The following is an 18,487-nucleotide window of genomic DNA, read 5'->3' as shown; positions in this document are numbered from 1 at the left end:
TGATTACAGCTCCTGCCTTACGGCGATGTAGAGAGTGTCTCCCGGATCTAAGTGTTTCGTTCGGGAGAGCAAGAACTTCATCACGGGGTCTCGAGCACTCTCCTAGATATACATATATTGATGCGTACATTCTCTTTTTATAGTTATTCTGATTTTAATTTGTTGTGTCTTTTATGAGCGACGTTTGTAAGTGGGTCAGTAGGTGTTGGGCGGGTCGGGAGGTCCTGGAACACCCCCTGGAACCCCCTGGGACCTCCTGGAGACCCCCCCTGGAAACCCCCCTAGACCCCCCCCCCCCCTCCTGGAACACGGTCAAGTAGTGACAAGTCTTTATTTTCGTGTACATTCTCCAGAACATCTCAGTATGTGCCGTGTCCCCTCCCTCCCCTGGGCCGTGGCTGGTGTTCGTGTTAGTAATAGTCTTGACTATCCACTTTATAAAGAAATATTTTATATAATTTTGATAGTTTAAAATGGGTAATTGTTTGTAGAGCCGATAAGGCGAGTGTCTCGGCCGCTCTAATACATATAAATATATTCTCAGCCGGTTTGACCTCATTTTGTTTTGTTTCGTCATTGACGAGAAGATCAAGGTTTCCAACACTTAGAAATACGATATTTTGTCTCCAAATAGTTCGTTGATTTACTATATTGCTGAGCATTAAGTCTGGTTGTGTTAGTGTTAGAGTATACGTGCATAAGGATAAGTTTGAACGTAGACGAGTGGCGCTGGCCTGCCCAAAATGGCCTTCCACCCCCCTTGGGTGGGGAGAGTCGTGCCTTGCGGCTCCTTCAGTGGTCTTCACGCCCACGCCACAGCCAGTCCCTCTACTCTCACTCACCGGGTGACCTGCGTGTCCTCCACCCAAGCACTAACATCATCGCTTCATGCCCGATACTTGAGGTGTTCGGTTAAATTTAAATTTTGCCCCGAGGGGCGAGTTTATTGGGCAGCGCCACTCATGTTGTGAGTGGACACACTGCCATAGCAGCATGTACAACACTCCCGAATAGGAAGAAAACCCGCTGGGTTGTTCATCCTGTCACTTGTACCCAGACACAGCTGGAACTTGCTTAACTGTCTCAAGTGAGCAGCTCCTCAAACAAGAAGATTAACATCTATCAGCCCTTAAATTAATGTCCGTGGGGACCCTCAAACAACGAGTGAATCAATTTGCTGGTTAACTGTTTATATACTTCTCGGTGGTTGGCGTGGGGTGCTTCAGGAACCCGATGTGATAGGATAGTCACAGACTGTTGGAACTACTGTCTTCACATTGTCAGTGATTGCAAGACGAGGGCGGCCATTATGCAGGTCAAGAGAGGTGTGGTTGTGCTGTTAGTGTCCACCACCTGGTTGGCTGTAGTCCAGGCTGTGGTAGAGGAGGTCGAAGTTGACCCCACCAACACCAACGGCTTCGAATTGGGAGAGCTGTCGTTCCTGCAGTTCGTCTTGGGCTGTCTCATCTTCATCGAGATTGTGGTACTGTACTCCGTGGGCGTGCTGCCTATCGAGGTGGACCTCGGCTTCACCAACGCGGGTCTCACCAGGAGGCGACGGCCAAGAGGTGGTACAACCGTGAGTAATTCTCTTCATCATCACTGTAATATGTAATTAGAGCGTCATTAGAGGCGTGGCTACAGTGGTTTCCAGGGTGTCGGGCCACGAGAGCGGTGCCATAATTTGTTGTTACTTGAAATCGATCAAAAACTTAAGATAACTGCAGCGGTGTTCATTATACTGTTCTTGCGTAGGTTCAGCCTGTCAAAGGAAGGTCCTGTTTACACCAAAGAATTTGTACTCGTGATTTTGTTTAACGTAATGTGAACTGTTTGCAAGGTATTGGCTTGCACCATACCGTACACCAGTGGTCGATGATACCAACCTAAGGGATACCATCTTTCTAAACTATGTTTGCTTAATTTAAATCCCTTGTCACGATTTCTGGCTCAATCGAATACTTTCAGCGTCCAGTTGGAAAATAGTCTAATATAATTGAATAATACGATATTCGCCACACAGCCACATCTGTGACGGTTTGTATAAACCACTTGTGAATAAAGTTGTCAAATCTAAACTGAAGAGTAAAATAACAAATGTTTACATTCGGAGTGAACACATAATAATATGCAAGAGATAAAGGACAAGTGATAAGGGGGAAGAAATAAAGGACGAGAGATAAGGGACAAGAGATAAACGACGATATAATGGACAAGAGATAAGGGACGCGATAAGGGACAAGAGACGAAGGACAAGAGATAAAGGACAAGATATAAAACAGGTTTACATAATTACATTGCACTAAAGAAGGGATCACGAAAATGACATCTATGATCAGGAGAAAATCTTTGGAGATGGACGGGTATAGAACCAATGTTCTGGGGTTCCCAGACACCCGCCTGGACCACCATATTTTCTCATAGTGATTGTTTGAAATCACAATCAAGCTATTGAGATTTTGTTGTTGTTGTTTTAGATTCAGCTATTCAGAACAATCAGAACAAGAAGTTCCAGTAGCACGGGCTATGGTGAGCCCGTGAGTAGAGGGTCTTTGGAGCCATTAACTGTATCAATAGCTCATACTAGAGATCTGGCGATGGATGGGGGGTCTTTATGGTGGTTTTCACCCCTACTATATATTGTGATTTCCTTGTGTAGCTATAGTTATATTCCCCCACATGAACAAATCCACAAGGGCCATGACGAGGATTCGAACCTGCGTCCGGGAGCATCCCAGACACTGCCTTAATCGACTGAGCTACGACATAGTAGCTATTATCCTCGTCACGGCCCTTGTGGATTTGTTCATTTGATGCATCACGTTAGTGTGTTCTCCCACATGTGTAAAACTAGTTAGGAAGTTTCCATCTTTTTTCTTTGAATGTAACATTAAAACTCTAAACTAAAATTACTTTGAAAATGGAATGTGGATGAGGGAAAAGCTTGTCAGTGCCATAGGATATTCAAGTTCAAGAGGATATTAGTGGATGTCTGGGAGAAAGTTCCTGTCGAAATTTAGATGACCTCTGAGTTCAGTGACAGGCCCCTTATCCCTGAACTTCGCTGAAGCCTCTTCCTTCCCCACACCCCCCCTCCCTCCCTTCTCCAAGGCCTCCTCACATCTATTCCACTCCTCCCTTAAACTACTCAATACCCTAACACCGCCTCTAAACTCTGCCCCCCCCCCCACCCCCACCCACCCCGCCTATATAGCCACTTGGGCTGGACGATAGAGCTACGGTCTCGCTTCATGCAGGTCGGCGTTCAATCCCCTGATTGATTAATTGATGAAGATTAAGCTACCCTGAGGGTGGCACGGGCATGAATAGTCCGTAAGTGGAAGCTCTCTGGAGCTATTACCAGTACCAGTAGCTGATACTGGAGATCTGTGGATGGTTCAATGCCCGAACCGTCCAAGTGACTGGGCTTCATTCCGTCCCCCCGTCCCACCCCTATTCCTTATCCTAATCCCTTCAAAGTGATATATATAGGTGTAATGGCTTGGTGCTTTCCCCCTGATTGTTCCCCCCCTTCTGCCTTCCCCTCTACCCTAATACCCATATAACTCTCTACACCACCACTCAACAACACCATTTGGTCACCATTTGGTCCAGGAGACATCTCCCGTCACGCAGGTGCAGTCGCACCTCCACAGATCTCCAGTATCAGCTCTTGATACTGGTAATAGCTCGAAAGGGCCACCACTTACGGGCTATTCATGCCCGTGCCACCTTTTGGGTGGCTTAATCTTCATCAATCAATCACTCAACAAGACCATTTGGTCACCATTTGGTCCGGGAGACATCTCCCGTCACGCAGGGTGCAGTCGCATCTCCACAGATCTCCAGTATCATCTCTTGATACTGGTAATGGCTCAAAAGGGCCACCACTTACGGGCTATTCATGCCCGTGCCACCTCTTGGGTGGCTTAATCTTTATCAGTCATCAATCAATCACTCAACAACCCTTGTGGTTGAATTGCGTATTACGACGACCCTTAGGGCAATTCAGTGCTGTGTGTGAAGCATCTCTTAACTGAAGGATAGGACACAGCCTGTGTCCCATGGCCTAAGGATGGGCCAAAGGAGTTTGTTCTCTCTAGTTTGAATCTTTGTTGATGTTTCAGACTGTAAACCGGAACTCAAGTGTTAGGTACATGTTGCGTTTACGTAGCCTTCTCGTAGCAATCAGGGGCCAGATTCACGAAGCAGTTACACGAGTACTTACGAACGTGTACATCTTTACTCAATCTGTTAGGGCTTTGGTTACATTTTTTAAATAGTTTACAAGCATGAAAAACTTCCCAATCAACTGTTGTTATTGTTATAAACAGACTCCTGGTGCTTCGGAGCTCATTAACTGTTTAATAATTGTAAACAAAGCCGCCAAAGATTGAGAAAAGATGTACTCGTTCGTAAGTGCTTGCGTAACTGCTTCGTGAATCTGGCCGCTTGTTTACAATCCCTGAGGCATTACTTATCAATGGACAATAACAATAAAGTAAGGAGAAGGGTGATGCTAATTGCTACTCTCTGCCTGGCCTGCCGGGGGTAACGGGCCGCTCCCTGGGCCGTCGTGCTCAGATCACGGGATCAGCCGCGCTGGCAGGAGCTTGTCCACGCATACATACCTTGTACTCACCTAGTTCTGTACTCATCCACGGGAGACATCTCCCGTCACGCAGGGTGCAGTCGCACCTCCACAGATCTCCAGTATCCAGGCGATGAGTCACAATAACGTGGCTAAAGTAAGTTGACCAGACCACACACTAGAAAGTGAAGGGACGAGAATGGTCCAGGACGGACCGAAACGTCGTCGTCCCTTCACTTTCTAGTGTGTGGTCTGGTCAATCTCCAGTATCAGCTCTTGTTACTGGTAATGGCTCAAAAGGGCCACCATTTACAGGCTATTCATGCCCGTGCACCTTTTGGGTGGCTTAATCTTCATCAATCAATCAATCTGTACTCATCTGCGGGAGGTAAGCCACAGCTCTTGGGTCCTCTCAACTCTTAATCAGCTAATTTATAGGTTCCAGTCGTATCTGCATCTAAAGCTATGTTTGGGTACTTTCAACCTGTGTTCCCTTGTTCGTGTACTATCTCTGTTAAAGTCTCTCATTGGCTGTCCTGTCTATTATCCTACGTATTTTGTATGTGGTAATCATGTCTTCCTTGTTTCTTCTCTCTTTCAGTGATGTGAGGGGTTTAACACCTGTAATCATCTTTCCTCGTAGCTCATACCTCTCAGCTCTGGGACTAGTCTGGTGACATACCTCTGAAATGTCGCCAGATTCGAATTGTGTTTAACGACATAAGGACTTCACACTAGTGTCACATATTTCAGAGTTGGTCGGATATAAACGATGTACAAGATTTTGAAAGGCTGTTCAGATTCCTAAAGGCAGTTCCTATATCAGCCAACCTTCTGTATGCAGCTGGTGGTATTCTTTTAAAGTCATTTTCTCCAGGTCATCTTGTAGTTTCATGCAGTCTCCCATTGTAGTTATCGTCATAATTTTTGCATCATCAGCGAACACCGAGAAGAAGGGATCTATCCCCCCTGGTCGGTCGTTCACAGAGATTAGGAATAGGATCGGCCCCAGAACTGATCCTTGTAGTAAGCCACTGGTAACATTCTGCCATTCTGACGTCTCTCCTTTCCCTTAACTCATTGTTTCTTGTTGCAGAGGTATTTCTTATTGTATCCACTGGAGAACCTTCCCTGATACACTCGTCTGTTTCTCCATTATGTACACTAGACTTTGGTGGACCGTGCCGAAGGCTTTCTGACAGTCCAAGAATATACAATCCGCCCACCCTTCTCTGTCTTGTCTGATCTCAGTCGCCCGTTCATAGAACTCTTATCAAGGTTGTGAGGCAGGATTTGCCACCCCGGAAACCATGTTGGGGGTTGTTATACGGTCCCTTCACATGTTCTACTAGATTTCTTGTGATCTTTTCCCATCACCTTGCATGATATGTAAATAAGGAACCATGTCTGTAGTTTAATAGGTCCTCTGTGTTTACCTTTTGCTTATAGACCCTACATTTGCTGTCTTCCAGCTCTGTGACATTTCTGTTTCCAGTGACGTGATGTATCACAGTAAGGGGCCAGCACGAGGCTTCAACGTCTCATAGAATCCATGGTGATATCTGGTCCCACATCCTAAGTCTGGTATAGCTCCATCGAGTGCTTTTTTACTTCATCTCATGTAGTCTTCGACTGACTCAATATGCTCCCAATAGACAGCAAGACACATAGTATTTGGGTACGTGCTGATATTGTTTCATATTAGAATATGTTGCCCTGGCAATGCTCGGTAACACATGCATGCATGCATAACACGGTCCTGATTCCCTCTGCCTTGGCGTAGGGACGTACCACAACTGCCTCAGTGCTGATCCTACTGTCCAGGGCGACGGACCGCGCACTCCCCCAGTATCAAGGACTCGCTCCACTCAGGACCTTGCTTGCGCCTCGATACCTCGATCTACGGCTGTGATAATAACACAATAAAATAAGGCAGCAGTGATTCAAGTTGCTGGTGTTTAATACTCCAGTCTTTCCGTGTTATCTTGTAACTATTCTGACAAGTGAAAAATGTTTTGTCAACTGTTCACACGAGTGAGTATCAGTGGTGGATGTGTAGGGAAATGGTTGATAATGCTGTATAGCCTGCTGCAGGCGTAATCAGGCCATGCCTGTCTCGTGTGGACAAAGTTCACCTGGCGAAGGGTTTGTGATCGGAAGATGATATCAGGCAGTATCTGGAGTATGCAGGGGAGAAGTGCTGTGCTGCTGCTGCTGGTGTGGAGCACCTGGCTGAACCTCGTCCAGGCTATCTTTGAAGATATCGGGGTCACCCCCATCAATACCGCTGCAATTCGACTGGGTGAAATATCCTTCATGCAGTATGTCTTGGGTTGCATAATATTCCTGCAGTTGGTGATACTGTACACGAAGGGCGTATTGCCAGTGGAGATCGACCTGAGCTTCGACAACCCCAACGGAAGCCTCGTGGGCAGGGCGCGCAGACCTGATGCCACCGTGAGTCTCCTCAACATTCCACTCAATTTCAGAAACCTAATTACTTTTACCTTTCAGTATTTGTTTCTGTAAGGTCCTCTCATCTATATACAATAACGATATACACCAGCCTCACTAAGGTCAGGTAACGTAGGTGGATGACCGGGCGTAGTGTAGGATCGTGGAAACACGCCAGCACAATAATTGGGGCTGATTCAGCCCCATTTTTTTCGGTTTAATAAAGAAAGCAACTTTATTGTTCATTTCAAGAGAGCAACAGTATTCGTTTGACTCTTGTTTGCAGGGTAATTTTTTTGTAATTCCCTATCAATATCCCCATTCATATACTTGTACACTTCAATCATGTCTCCTCCCCACCCCCCAAACTTTTCGCCTTTCTAGAGAATTTAAATTAAGCTTTCTCAATATTTATTTTTATGGAAGAATTCTAATTCCTAGGTTTAACTTTGTCATCCTTCGCAGGACGCGTTCAAGTGAATTTTTCCACTACAGTAAGAGGGCCTAACATGAGCAACATAGAGCATAAAAATAACCATAGATGTTATATTGCTAACTTCTAGAAATGAAGCCCAATGGCCTATTTGCCTCATGTTGAACATTTATGCATAGATTTTATGGCTTTTAATTCCTTCCAATCATGACCCTCCTCAGATATTTTTCGCAATCAGATTTCCCAATTTCAATACATCCAGTAACTATTATCAGTACCTAGCCTCAGAACACTATTCGTCAGCATTAAACTGCACCTCCCAAAATTTTGACAATTTCAAAAGCCTATCTAGATCTTTTGAAGTAATTTCGAGTCTTCTGAATTTATTTTTCCCGCTGAATTTTCGTATAGTTTGCAAATCTATAATTACACAAGCTGACTAGGGTGTAGTCTGGAAATATTTCAATTAACTCTAGCTGAATCTGAGATTACAGGCTGACCTTACCAAGGAGGTTCCCATGGTGATGCATGGTTGTACTTTCTCTGGGCGTTACAATATATGTACGTTAGTTTTAACTCAAATTAAAAAAAAAATGAACTCATACATAATGAAATGGATAGCTTTATAATTTCACAAAAAAATTCAAAATATAAATTCAGAGAAACTTGGCTTATTAGGTAAATCGGGCTTTGCGTAGTAGGCAGAGTACTGCGTTCTGGCTACTAAGTACAATATATATATATATATATATATATATATATATATATATATATATATATATATATATATATATATATATATATATATATATATATATATATATGTAACAAAGAAAGGGGGTGGTAGAAGTGAACACTCATACGTATTCAGAGTTAAATGGCAAGTTTTTCTCTGAATGCTCTTATGCTACGTTGTGAATTAGGCCTTTGGGTCCTTTGGCCAGATTCACGAAGCAGTTACGCCAGCACTTACGAACCTTTACATCTTTTCTCAATCTTTGGCGGCTTTGTTTACAACTTTTAAATAGTTAATGAGCTCCGAAGTACCAGGAGGCTGTTTATAACAATAACAGTTGATTGGCAAGTTTTCATTCTTGTAAACTGTTTACTTAATGTAACCAAAGCCGTCAAAGATTGAGGAAAGCTGTATACGTTCGTAAGTGCTTGCGTAACTGCTTCGTGAATCTGGGTTCTGAATAATGGAACAGGCGAGATAGCACAACCCTAATGAGCGTGTATTTTGTGTGAGTGTTTTGTGCTGTTTGAAAGCCTATCATCCTCTGGCTAATCAGTAAGTATACTTTAGTTTCTGAAGATTCTCCGTTGATTTAACATTGATAGCATTGATTCTCCGTTGACTTAACGTTGATTCTCTGTTGATTCTAGTTTTTTTTACCATTGATAACGTTGATTCTCAGTTGATTTAACGTTGATTCTCAGTTGATTTAACGTAGATTCTCAGTTGATTTAACGCTGATTCTCAGTTGATTTGCCGTTTATAGCATTGATTCTACATTGATTTAACGTTAATCGAACATATTTTGCCCCTTAGCAAATCTGCAGTCTTCAAGGGCGGCACTGGTAACGAGTATTGGCGCTTGTTACAGCTGTAATGATCCTGGAAGTTGATTATTGTACTTTGGTGGTGGTAATGGTGACCATCCGTCACTCGAAACAACCTGTCCTTTTCTCCTATTGGAAGGGTAAACCTTACCTTACTACGGGCTCACCATAGCCCGTGCTGCTTGGAACTTTTTGTTCCAGGTAGCGAATCTTTAACAACAACAACAACAGGTGAACTTTCCACCACCGCCCACATGATGGGTGCTTGCCTAACAGTACTAACCTATAAGTGACTATGGGGAAGTATATCTAATATCCCCCGCCTACTAGCCTTGCTGTACTTGTTTCATTATAATTTAACTATTCTGACGTTCCAGTAATCCCAGCTTGTTCCAGGTTGTACACTAGCTTTCCGTGATGAACAGTATCAAATGTTTTTTGGATGTCTTAAGAAAATGCTACCCAGACTTCTTTTTTTTCTGTCGCATTTTAATTATCTTGTAATAAAACTAGATCAAGATTGCCAAGAATGACTCCACTCTTATAAATCCATGCTGCCCTTCCGTCGGGAAGCTTATCCTTGGTGTTAACTATACTCAACTTGATTGTGTTCCGTCACTTTACACTGAATGCACTGGTCTGTAATTTAGTGCCTCTTATTTGTTCATTTTATTTAATATTGGAACAACATTTACCTTTTTTTCCAAAATTCTGGGAGATGTCCTGTCTCAAGTGTTTTATTGACAACTCTCAGTTAGCGGGTGACAAAGAACCTCTGCAGCCTCCTTCTGTAGCCAGGGGACTATTTAGTCTGGTTCTCTTGTTTTTGCTGCATCTAGATCCTCCAGGTGTTTTTTAAGCTCCTCCACAGTGACTGCTGTGTTGTCCAGTGTTACCTCTAGCTCTTCATATCTCAACCCGTCTCTACCCACTGGGCGGGTGTCAGGGACGTTTAATAAACAAATGAAACACGGCATGTAAACAGTTGAACACGGCATGTTAACAGTTGAACGATAATGGAATATGGGATCCGTCTCCACCACCCACCGTATAAGTATGGGATCGATAATAAACTAAACTGAAACTAACAACCAAGTGCTGGTGAATCGCCAGGTTCTCGCAATATACTTGAGTATTCTATATGTCACTTGGTTACTAATTACATGAAAACCCTATACAGTAAAAATGATGACAATCAACGATCATACTGAAATATTTCCTGTCAGTTTTAAATAATTTAGTCGTTTTCGTTTTGTATATAAAAATCAACCAGTAAAAAGTAAACCTTTATAATTCCTAGATTAAGGTTAAGTGAAACATTTGAGAGGATTAATGGTACCAGGCTCTTCCCAGTGTGAATATAGAGGGGCGGGTCCTGCCTTGCATCACCACTGCCGGCCACCACATCACATCCTCAGTCGTGGCCATACACTCCTTCCTTCTCGTAGTGTTATATCCTCTCACAGCAACTGGAACGTGATGGGTTCAATTCATAAACTGAAATAAGGAAACCAACAGAACAATGAACTGAACTGCTGTTGCCTGGCAATTAAGTTGCTAAAATATTGTAGTGTTTTAAGTTTGTAGATGATTGCGTGGGTCAACTATTTACGGAAGTGTTGCGACAGTGGTGGGAGTGTGGGAGAACACCGGGGTAGGCTAGGCTAGGATTCCCAAGACTATCCTGCAATGACCCGCCGCCTACCGTGTGTACTATGGGCTTAACATAAGGTTACCTGGCGAAGGGTACCTGGCTGGATTTAGAATGAGAGCAGGCCGTGTGCAGGAGTATGGCGCTGTGCAACTGCTGCTGCTGCTGCTGCTGGTGTGGAGCACCTGGCTGCCCCTCGTCCAGGCTATATTTGAAGATATCGGGGTCACCCCCGTCAATACCGCTGCACTTCAACTGGGTGAAATATCCTTCATGCAGTATGTCTTGGGTTGCATAGTATTCCTGCAGTTGGTGATACTGTACACGAAGGGCGTGTTGCCAGTCGAGATCGACCTGAGCTTCGACAACCCCAACGGAAGCCTCGTGGGCAGGGCGCGCAGACCTGATGCCACCGTGAGTCTCCTCAACATTCCACTCAATTTCAGAAACCTAATTACTTTTACCTTTCAGTATTTGTTTCTGTAAGGTCCTCTCATCTATATACAATAACGATATACACCAGCCTCACTAAGGTCAGGTGGCGTAGGTGGATTGAAATTTAAATTGAAATAAGTTTATTGACGTAAAATACACACAAAGGGATTCGTAGGTGGATGACCCGGCGTAGTGTAGGATAGTAGAAGCGATCCCAGGACGATAATTGGGATTACTTTATTGTCTGAAGTTATGTAAACAAGTGTTATCTCAACTTCATCAGTTTCAATAGTTTTGTTATGCAAACAAAAACTTGACATTGTAGGTAATAAATGAAGAAATGCGATATATATTTTGCAACTTATAATGGTGAACGTGTAGAATGGTTGGTTGGTGTCCTCCAGTAACGACACCCTGACAGGTGTCGGGAATCAGGGGAGGGAAGCCCTGATTCCCTCCCTCATTTGGGGAGGGAATCAGGGGCGATGTGAGACGTCACGAGCCCAACTTGACGTCGCAACAGCGTGCTAAGCAACACCAATGACGTCATAGCTAACTGCTTGCCGGAGTGTGGGTGATAATATTGTATTACACGACCTTCATGCCTATCTCGAGTGTTATTATCTTAACATGTGTAACTGTTGTAAATTATGGTTTCCTCAACCACTTGGGGTGGACGGTAGAGCGACGGTCTCGCTCCATGCAGGTCGGCGTTCAATCCTCGACCGTCCAAGTGGTTGGGCACCATTCCATCCCTCCCCGTCCCATCCCAAAATCTTATCCTCACCCCTTCCAAGGGCTATATTGTCGTAGTCGTATCTACGTCGTATCTTACGGGCTATTCATGCCCGTGCCACCTCTTGGGTGGCTTAATCTTTATCTACGTCGTATCAAGGTTAGACCTATTGTCTTGTGTATGATCCTCTGCCCTGCGTGACAGCGAATTATTATCCTCACTCTAATAAGACTTAATGGAATTCCTCAGATTAAGCAAAATTGCAATTAATTTTTGTCAATAAAGATGTTAATAATAAACTTGACTCATTTTCATTGCGGTTTTCGAACAAAAAGAACACGAACTGCGTGAAGGCATGGCTAAAGTATACTCATTCAGATCCAGAAGGTTAAATAATATTTTAGTGAATTTACCTGAGGGCCACTTAACACTCAAGCGACATCGACAAGGACAGCCAGCCGCCGGCTTGTCAAAGGTTTCTTCCCCCCCCCCCCCATTTGTCCTACCTTGAGGTTACCCTGAGGTGCTTCCGGGGCTTAGCGTCCCCGTGGCCCGGTCGTCGACCAGGCCTCCTGGTTGCTGGACTGATCAACCAGGCTGTTGGACGCGGCTGCTCGCAGCCTGACGTATGAGTCAGCCTGGTTGAATAACATTTTTGTCTTGATTCGTTTCGTCGGGGACAGGCAGCCTGCGTATATAATTACATGTTAGGCTTGTATCGAGATCCACCCTTTCTCCCCTCTAGGCCAACTACTGACCTTTCCTACGATGTAACACATAACAGTTGCCCTAACTCCGGGGGACAGCTTTACTGCTAGGAGAACAGAGGCATTTGGTGAAAGGAAACGTACCCAACCATTTCAATTCAGCCCGGGATTCGAACCCGAGATTCCTGATTGAGTCGAGAACGAATTAATTTGTACTACCGAGAAACTTAATCAGTAGGCTATTGTTATGGCCTTAATAACCCACCAGAGATTGACAGGCCTTAATAACCCTTCAGAGGTTGATAGGCCTTAATAGCCCTTCAGAGGTTGATAGGCCTTAATAACCCTCCAGAGGTTGATAGGCCTTAATAGCCCTTCAGAGGTTGATAGGCCTTAATAACCCTCCAGAGGTTGATAGGCCTTGACACCCGTTCAGAGGTTGATAGGCTTTAATAACCCTCCAGAGGTTGATAGGCATTAATAGTCCGAATTTCGACACACACACTTTAGTTTAGTTCATTTATTATGCACCCCATACCCATCTTGTGGGCGGTAGTGGAAAGGGTTACAGAGGCACACACACACACACACACACGACCAGACTTTGCAAGTAATCCCATACTTTAAAATCATTTCAAAACTCATAACTGCACAGAAAAAAAACGATCACATTATCGAGCACTACAACCATTGGCTCATATTATTTAAAAAAACAAGTTAGACAAGACGTGAAATATTGCCATGAAAGCATTCCGTAGAGTAGCAGAGTAGAGATTATAGTAGACGTCTCAGAGGAGTGGCGCAACTGAGGCTAGGTATCGATACGGCGGAATATTGATGTGAGTCAACCCGTTCTCCTAATAACACGACACATTTTGACGTTCACTCTAAGGCCAAAAATGGTCGTACTTGAAAATGGTAGCGCGTGCCGAAATTGACATACTGTCCCGTTTTCTGTTTGGGGTCCTCTGGTAGATTAGGATAAAGGCATTTTAGTACGACACTTTCTTGAAGTTGGGAAAGCTTAGGAGGACGGGCTGTGTGAAGGTGTTGGTTGTCCTTGCTTGCTCCGGAAACATGAAATTTGTTATTCGTCTTTTTTTTAATTTGTTTTGTTTTCGAGGGTTTATACCTTACCTTGAGGTGCTTCCGGGGCTTAGCGTCCCCGCGGCCCGATCGTCGACCAGGCCTCCGAATAGAATCCTATTGTGGATTCCAAGTCTTATTCATGTGGATTCCATGTCATATTGACCTCAGAATGCATGATGGGAACAATGAGTCGGCTAAAGCACATCTCCACAAGAAGAGTTCATTATAATCCTGAATTAACAATAGTCTGAATAAAACAATGCACTATTCTTTTCTATCGATCTCGCCTACGAGCTCTTCCGCATATCATCATCCTATTAATTTAGTAAACTCAGTAGACTTCTCTATGTAAGAATTGGTCTGACGCACTGATCTGTTTGTTAAGTGCTAGCGGTGACAGACTGACCTGTTTGTAGTGTCCTAGCCGTAGGTGAGCCTAGTGTATAAAGGACCTGGCATGCGGGTCGTGTACACAGGACCTGGCTGGCTGGTCATGCACTCAGGGTGTCTCCCACCCCCGCGAATACTGACGAAGCCCCAGACATGGCTGCGTCTTTAAACGACAACATCTAGCGTAACCTACAGTGGACGCTGTTTACTGCGGGCGAATAACGAATCTCGTTTAATATGCTATCAAATACAATTGCACTTAGGGACAATGTAGGAAGACCTATGTAACGTAGTCATTGTTTCTTACGATATATTATGGAGGGTGCTGTTGGGGCCACTGTCCTCCGGTATAGTGCACTGATTGTCGCTGGAACTGTTTTTCAGTTGAGTGTTTGAGGCGTGGTTTTGTTTGCCAGTGAGTGTTTGAGGCGTGGTGTTGTTTGCCACTAAGTGTTTGAGGCGTGGTGTTGTTTGCCAGTAAGTGTTTGAGGCGTGGTGTTGTTTGCCAGTGAGTGTTTGAGGCGTGGTGTTGTTTGCCAGTAAGTGTTTGAGGCGTAGCTCTGTTTGATATCTTTCCTTGGTGATTGTCTGGTCTGTGTTTAGCCTAACCTGGTGATTGTATGGTCCATGGTCAGCCTACCCTATAGATTGTTTTGTATGTAGTCAACCTTCCCTGGTGATTGCCTAGTTTGTGAGGCTTGGTCTTCGTAGCCCGGAGACCCATAAAACCATCACAGTCAGGCTGATCCGAGTGCTCGGGTATGATGAGGTCATTAAGGTGTAATTGCGAGACCGGAGAACCTATATTGACGAATCATCAACGCAGCACGGAGTATCTTGCTGTGTTATACCTCCCTCTGTATATGACAGAAAGCGAATCAGAATGTGTTGTTAAAGCCTACTCTTTTTATCGGTATTACCTCTGTGACGTTAACATTTTAGTCTTTTCGCGACTAATTAGCTTAGGCCTTGATATGTTATAGAGATGTTGCGGACGGTAACAGCATACAGATTGATCGCTTGTCACAGGCTCAGGATCGGTTAGTTTATTTTGCATGCAGTGAGATCTTCCTCTCATAGAGGGGGGCCGGGGCTGCCCTGAGTTGTGAGTGCCTGAAGGTGTTATACTCCTATATCTCAGGGCCGCTATGACCTCCCTCCTTCGCCCTTTTCCCGCGTGTCTTACCTGATCACTGAGTCTGTTGCTACTGTTGCTCTGTTGGTGATTATTGTGGTTTCTGTTGTACACCTGTTCATATCAAGGCGTTATATGTCTATATTTAGCGGGTGAGAGAGAGAGTACCGGGTGTAAGAGTTGTAAATCTTAACTTGTCGTTTGTCTCCAGCTGGCGACGCCGACCTTCCTGATGGAGTGTCCGCTGCAGTACGTGTGTGAGGTGGACGCCTGGGCCAACCGCGACCACGACTTCTTCCTCGAGAAACTTCTCGCCTCCTGGTTCAGGTAAGGCCTTCAGCTGGAGCTCGTTATGGTCTCGCTTGGTGATTTATGATGATTCGTGTTGACCTGACCACACACTAGAAGGTGATGGGACGACGATGTACCCAATCGACTTGAGAATGGTCCAGGACGGACCGAAACGTCGTCGTCCCTTCACATTCTAGTGTGTGGTCTGGTCATCTTCCTCTTTTCCAATCTAATCTTTCATCCAAGGTGCTGTCACTGGTGTTAATAAGGTCGCACTTCACTCTGCGAATACTTAATGTTTCCACATTGCCGCCATCCTGTTTCACCGGAATATTGCACCACAATTACCTGGTGCTTAGTCATGGCAAGCACTAAGTCCAACACCAGTGATGCTTTACCTTCCCTCGGCAGTGAGGCTTTCTTTATGTGCTGCTGTCTAAATGCCTTCAATATTTTATCAGACATTGGTTTGCTCATCAGTTGTCTGTACTGTAATCATAAACCTGTCTGTTCACCTTAGTTATAATCCCCAACTATAATTTTCCTTGTGTTTTCTGAGACTGAGAGGGAAAGATCTGGTGTTACTGCAATATCTTCTCCTTGTTAGTGTTAACATGAGTGGTAGATCTATCTCTTCGCTGCCAGAGATCAGGAAAACACTTATCGTAACCTCGTTACCTTCCACAGGAACGCCAACCACACGTGGACCCACCCAGAGGCCGTTACCTTCGCTGGTGCAGGCACATGCAGGGAAATGTATCCTTGCCCCTTCGATGTGCAGGAAGTGGTGGGCATCCGGATCCCAGGGTCCAACAGTCTTGCCAGTACACAAGAAGAGACTTACTCCAAGTTCTTTACAGAAACTATTGGTATGCGGCAGGAGCCTTGGCTCTAGCGCTACAAGCAACACTGGGAAGGAGTCCTGCTGCCTCTTTCAGATATCTGGGCATGCTTCCTAGCAGGCATCATGGTGGTGTGGCGTGTGGTACTCACAGACTAAGGCCATCTTGTAGGAGGCGCGTCTCGCCCACGTCCCCTACGCCCATATAATATTCCTGGGAGGGTACAATGCCATAGACACTGATAAAGATGGCGTACAGTTCTGTGAGAGACCACAGCAACAGTTATCCGGAATATATCCTTCAGAATGTCATGAGACCTGGACACTCGGTGTAGCCTAAATATCCCGTACCATAGTATCATTTGTGGCACAAAATATGTTATGGGTTTTGATATGTTAATCCTCCAGGTATCATTTGTCATCTCTACTTGGACTACAGAGGTGGTGGCTTGTTTTTGTTATAAACGGAGCCTGTAGGTGCCCAGTGTGATGCCCCGCACTCGAACGCTGTTGTGCGTAGTCGCTGGCACCACAGCTGGCACCACAGCTGGCACCACAGCTGGCACCACAGCTGGCACCACAGCTGGCACATTCATGCCACAGACCAGTGCCTTGTGTTATTGTCTTCACACGTGAACATCAAGCGCCAAAGAAGCGAAAATATAAATATAACTATTATCATAAAAAGAAGAATCGGCGCTAATCACCTATTACGGCTTCATAACAAGGGCTGAAAGGCGTGAACTTCCAGCTCTGGACGAGTGATGGAACTAGGGAGGATTATTGAGTGCTCGCCTCAGCCCTGGACGAGTGTTGGAACTAGGGAGGATTATTGAGTGCTCGCCTCAGCCCTGGACGAGTGTTGGAACTAGGGAGGATTATTGAGTGCTCGCCCGAGCCCTGGGCGGGTGTTGGAACTAGGGAGGATTACTCTGGGTGCTCGCCTGCCCAGCAAATCAAGCTGTTGTGTATGGTGAATACGTGAAATTATCTCACCATCTATTTATGTGTATTTGTGAAAGCCGAGGCGTGACTTACTGGCTCCAGCGGCCGCAGTTCTGGTCCAATAATGTTGAGATTCCAGGAGCCACACTCTAGTGAACTTTTGCACCTTCAGTAACTAAAACAAATTACATACGACGTCCAAGGGACGATAGAGTCCAAGAGGACGATAGAGATGTACCGAAAAGTTGACTTCATTTTACGGTATACATGTACACTCATAGTTTCTTTAGTCCTGGACCATGTTCAGGACTGAAAATATAATTGCTGATTGCTCAGTGAGCTCTTGTGGTGGCCTTAATAACCCCTCGAAGGTTAATAGGCCTTAAACACAAAAAAGACAATCCCCCCCTCCCCCCAAAAAAATCGAGAATGTGCAATATTTGCATCTCGAAGCCTCTCCATTCCTCATTGATCACAGCTGCTTCACCTCCACGTCGCATTTCCTGCTATTTTGGTAACGCATGATAATGTATTACTTTTGTTGTATTATGTCACCAAATTTTTGTTTTATTTAAATGTAAACCAATTCTGCCAAACGTTTGACTAGAGGTTCTAACTAGTGTATGTTATGTATACAAGTTCACCCATACACTCTTATGTGATGTACACCAAACAATTATGAAAGTTAAGCATTTTCATACGTTCTTATTGTGAACTCTTCACAGTTAAATGATGCTGACCAATGAACGAACTGTTGTTGTTGATTTAGGGGCGACGGTGATCGCCATGAACGAACTGTAACGAGTCCAATGTTTAGGTATTGTGATATATTTATATCGGTTTCCACCAATCACAGGAGCTCTTGTTTTAGGCCAATCATGGGTCCGCTTGCTTAAACCAATCACAGGAGCTCTTGTGTTAGGCCCATCATGGGTCCTCTTGCTTAAACTAATCACAGGAGCTCTTGTGTTAGGCCAATCATGGGTCCTCTTGCTTAAACCAATCACAGGAGCTCTTGTGTTAGGCCAATCATGGGTCCTCTTGCTTAAACCAATCACAGGAGCTCTTGTGTTAGGCCAATCATGGGTCCTCTTGCTTCGACCAATCACAGGAACTCCTTTTTTGTATGTCATTAAGCTGTGAACAAATAATAAAATCATAATGATTGTATTTTTTATTTACACCTGTAGTATAATTTACAATACACACAAAAGAGTATCCATAAC

General features: G+C 44.6%; 1 protein-coding gene across 3 annotated transcripts; it reads left to right on the top strand.

Moving 5' to 3' along the window:
* Positions 1–797: 797 nt before the first annotated feature.
* LOC123756464 (uncharacterized) lies at positions 798–18,427 on the top strand. 3 transcript variants are annotated; one of them, XM_045739642.2, is made up of 3 exons: positions 798–1,579; positions 15,396–15,511; positions 16,163–18,427. In XM_045739642.2, the coding sequence occupies exons 1-3, from the start codon at positions 1,310–1,312 to the stop codon at positions 16,368–16,370; spliced, it is 594 nt and encodes a 197-aa protein (XP_045595598.1). In that variant the 5' UTR covers positions 798–1,309; the 3' UTR covers positions 16,371–18,427. The 3 variants fall into 3 exon arrangements, with proteins under 3 accessions (XP_045595598.1, XP_045595597.1, XP_045595596.1); XM_045739641.2 differs by lacking the exon at positions 798–1,579 and adding an exon at positions 6,388–7,048; XM_045739640.2 differs by lacking the exon at positions 798–1,579 and adding an exon at positions 9,549–11,106.
* The last annotated feature ends 60 nt before the right edge of the window (positions 18,428–18,487 follow it).

Source organism: Procambarus clarkii, chromosome 25 (assembly GCF_040958095.1).
Source record: "Procambarus clarkii isolate CNS0578487 chromosome 25, FALCON_Pclarkii_2.0, whole genome shotgun sequence".
In the NCBI taxonomy this organism is placed as follows: domain Eukaryota; kingdom Metazoa; phylum Arthropoda; class Malacostraca; order Decapoda; family Cambaridae; genus Procambarus; species Procambarus clarkii.
This window is presented reverse-complemented; position numbering and strand designations above follow the sequence as displayed.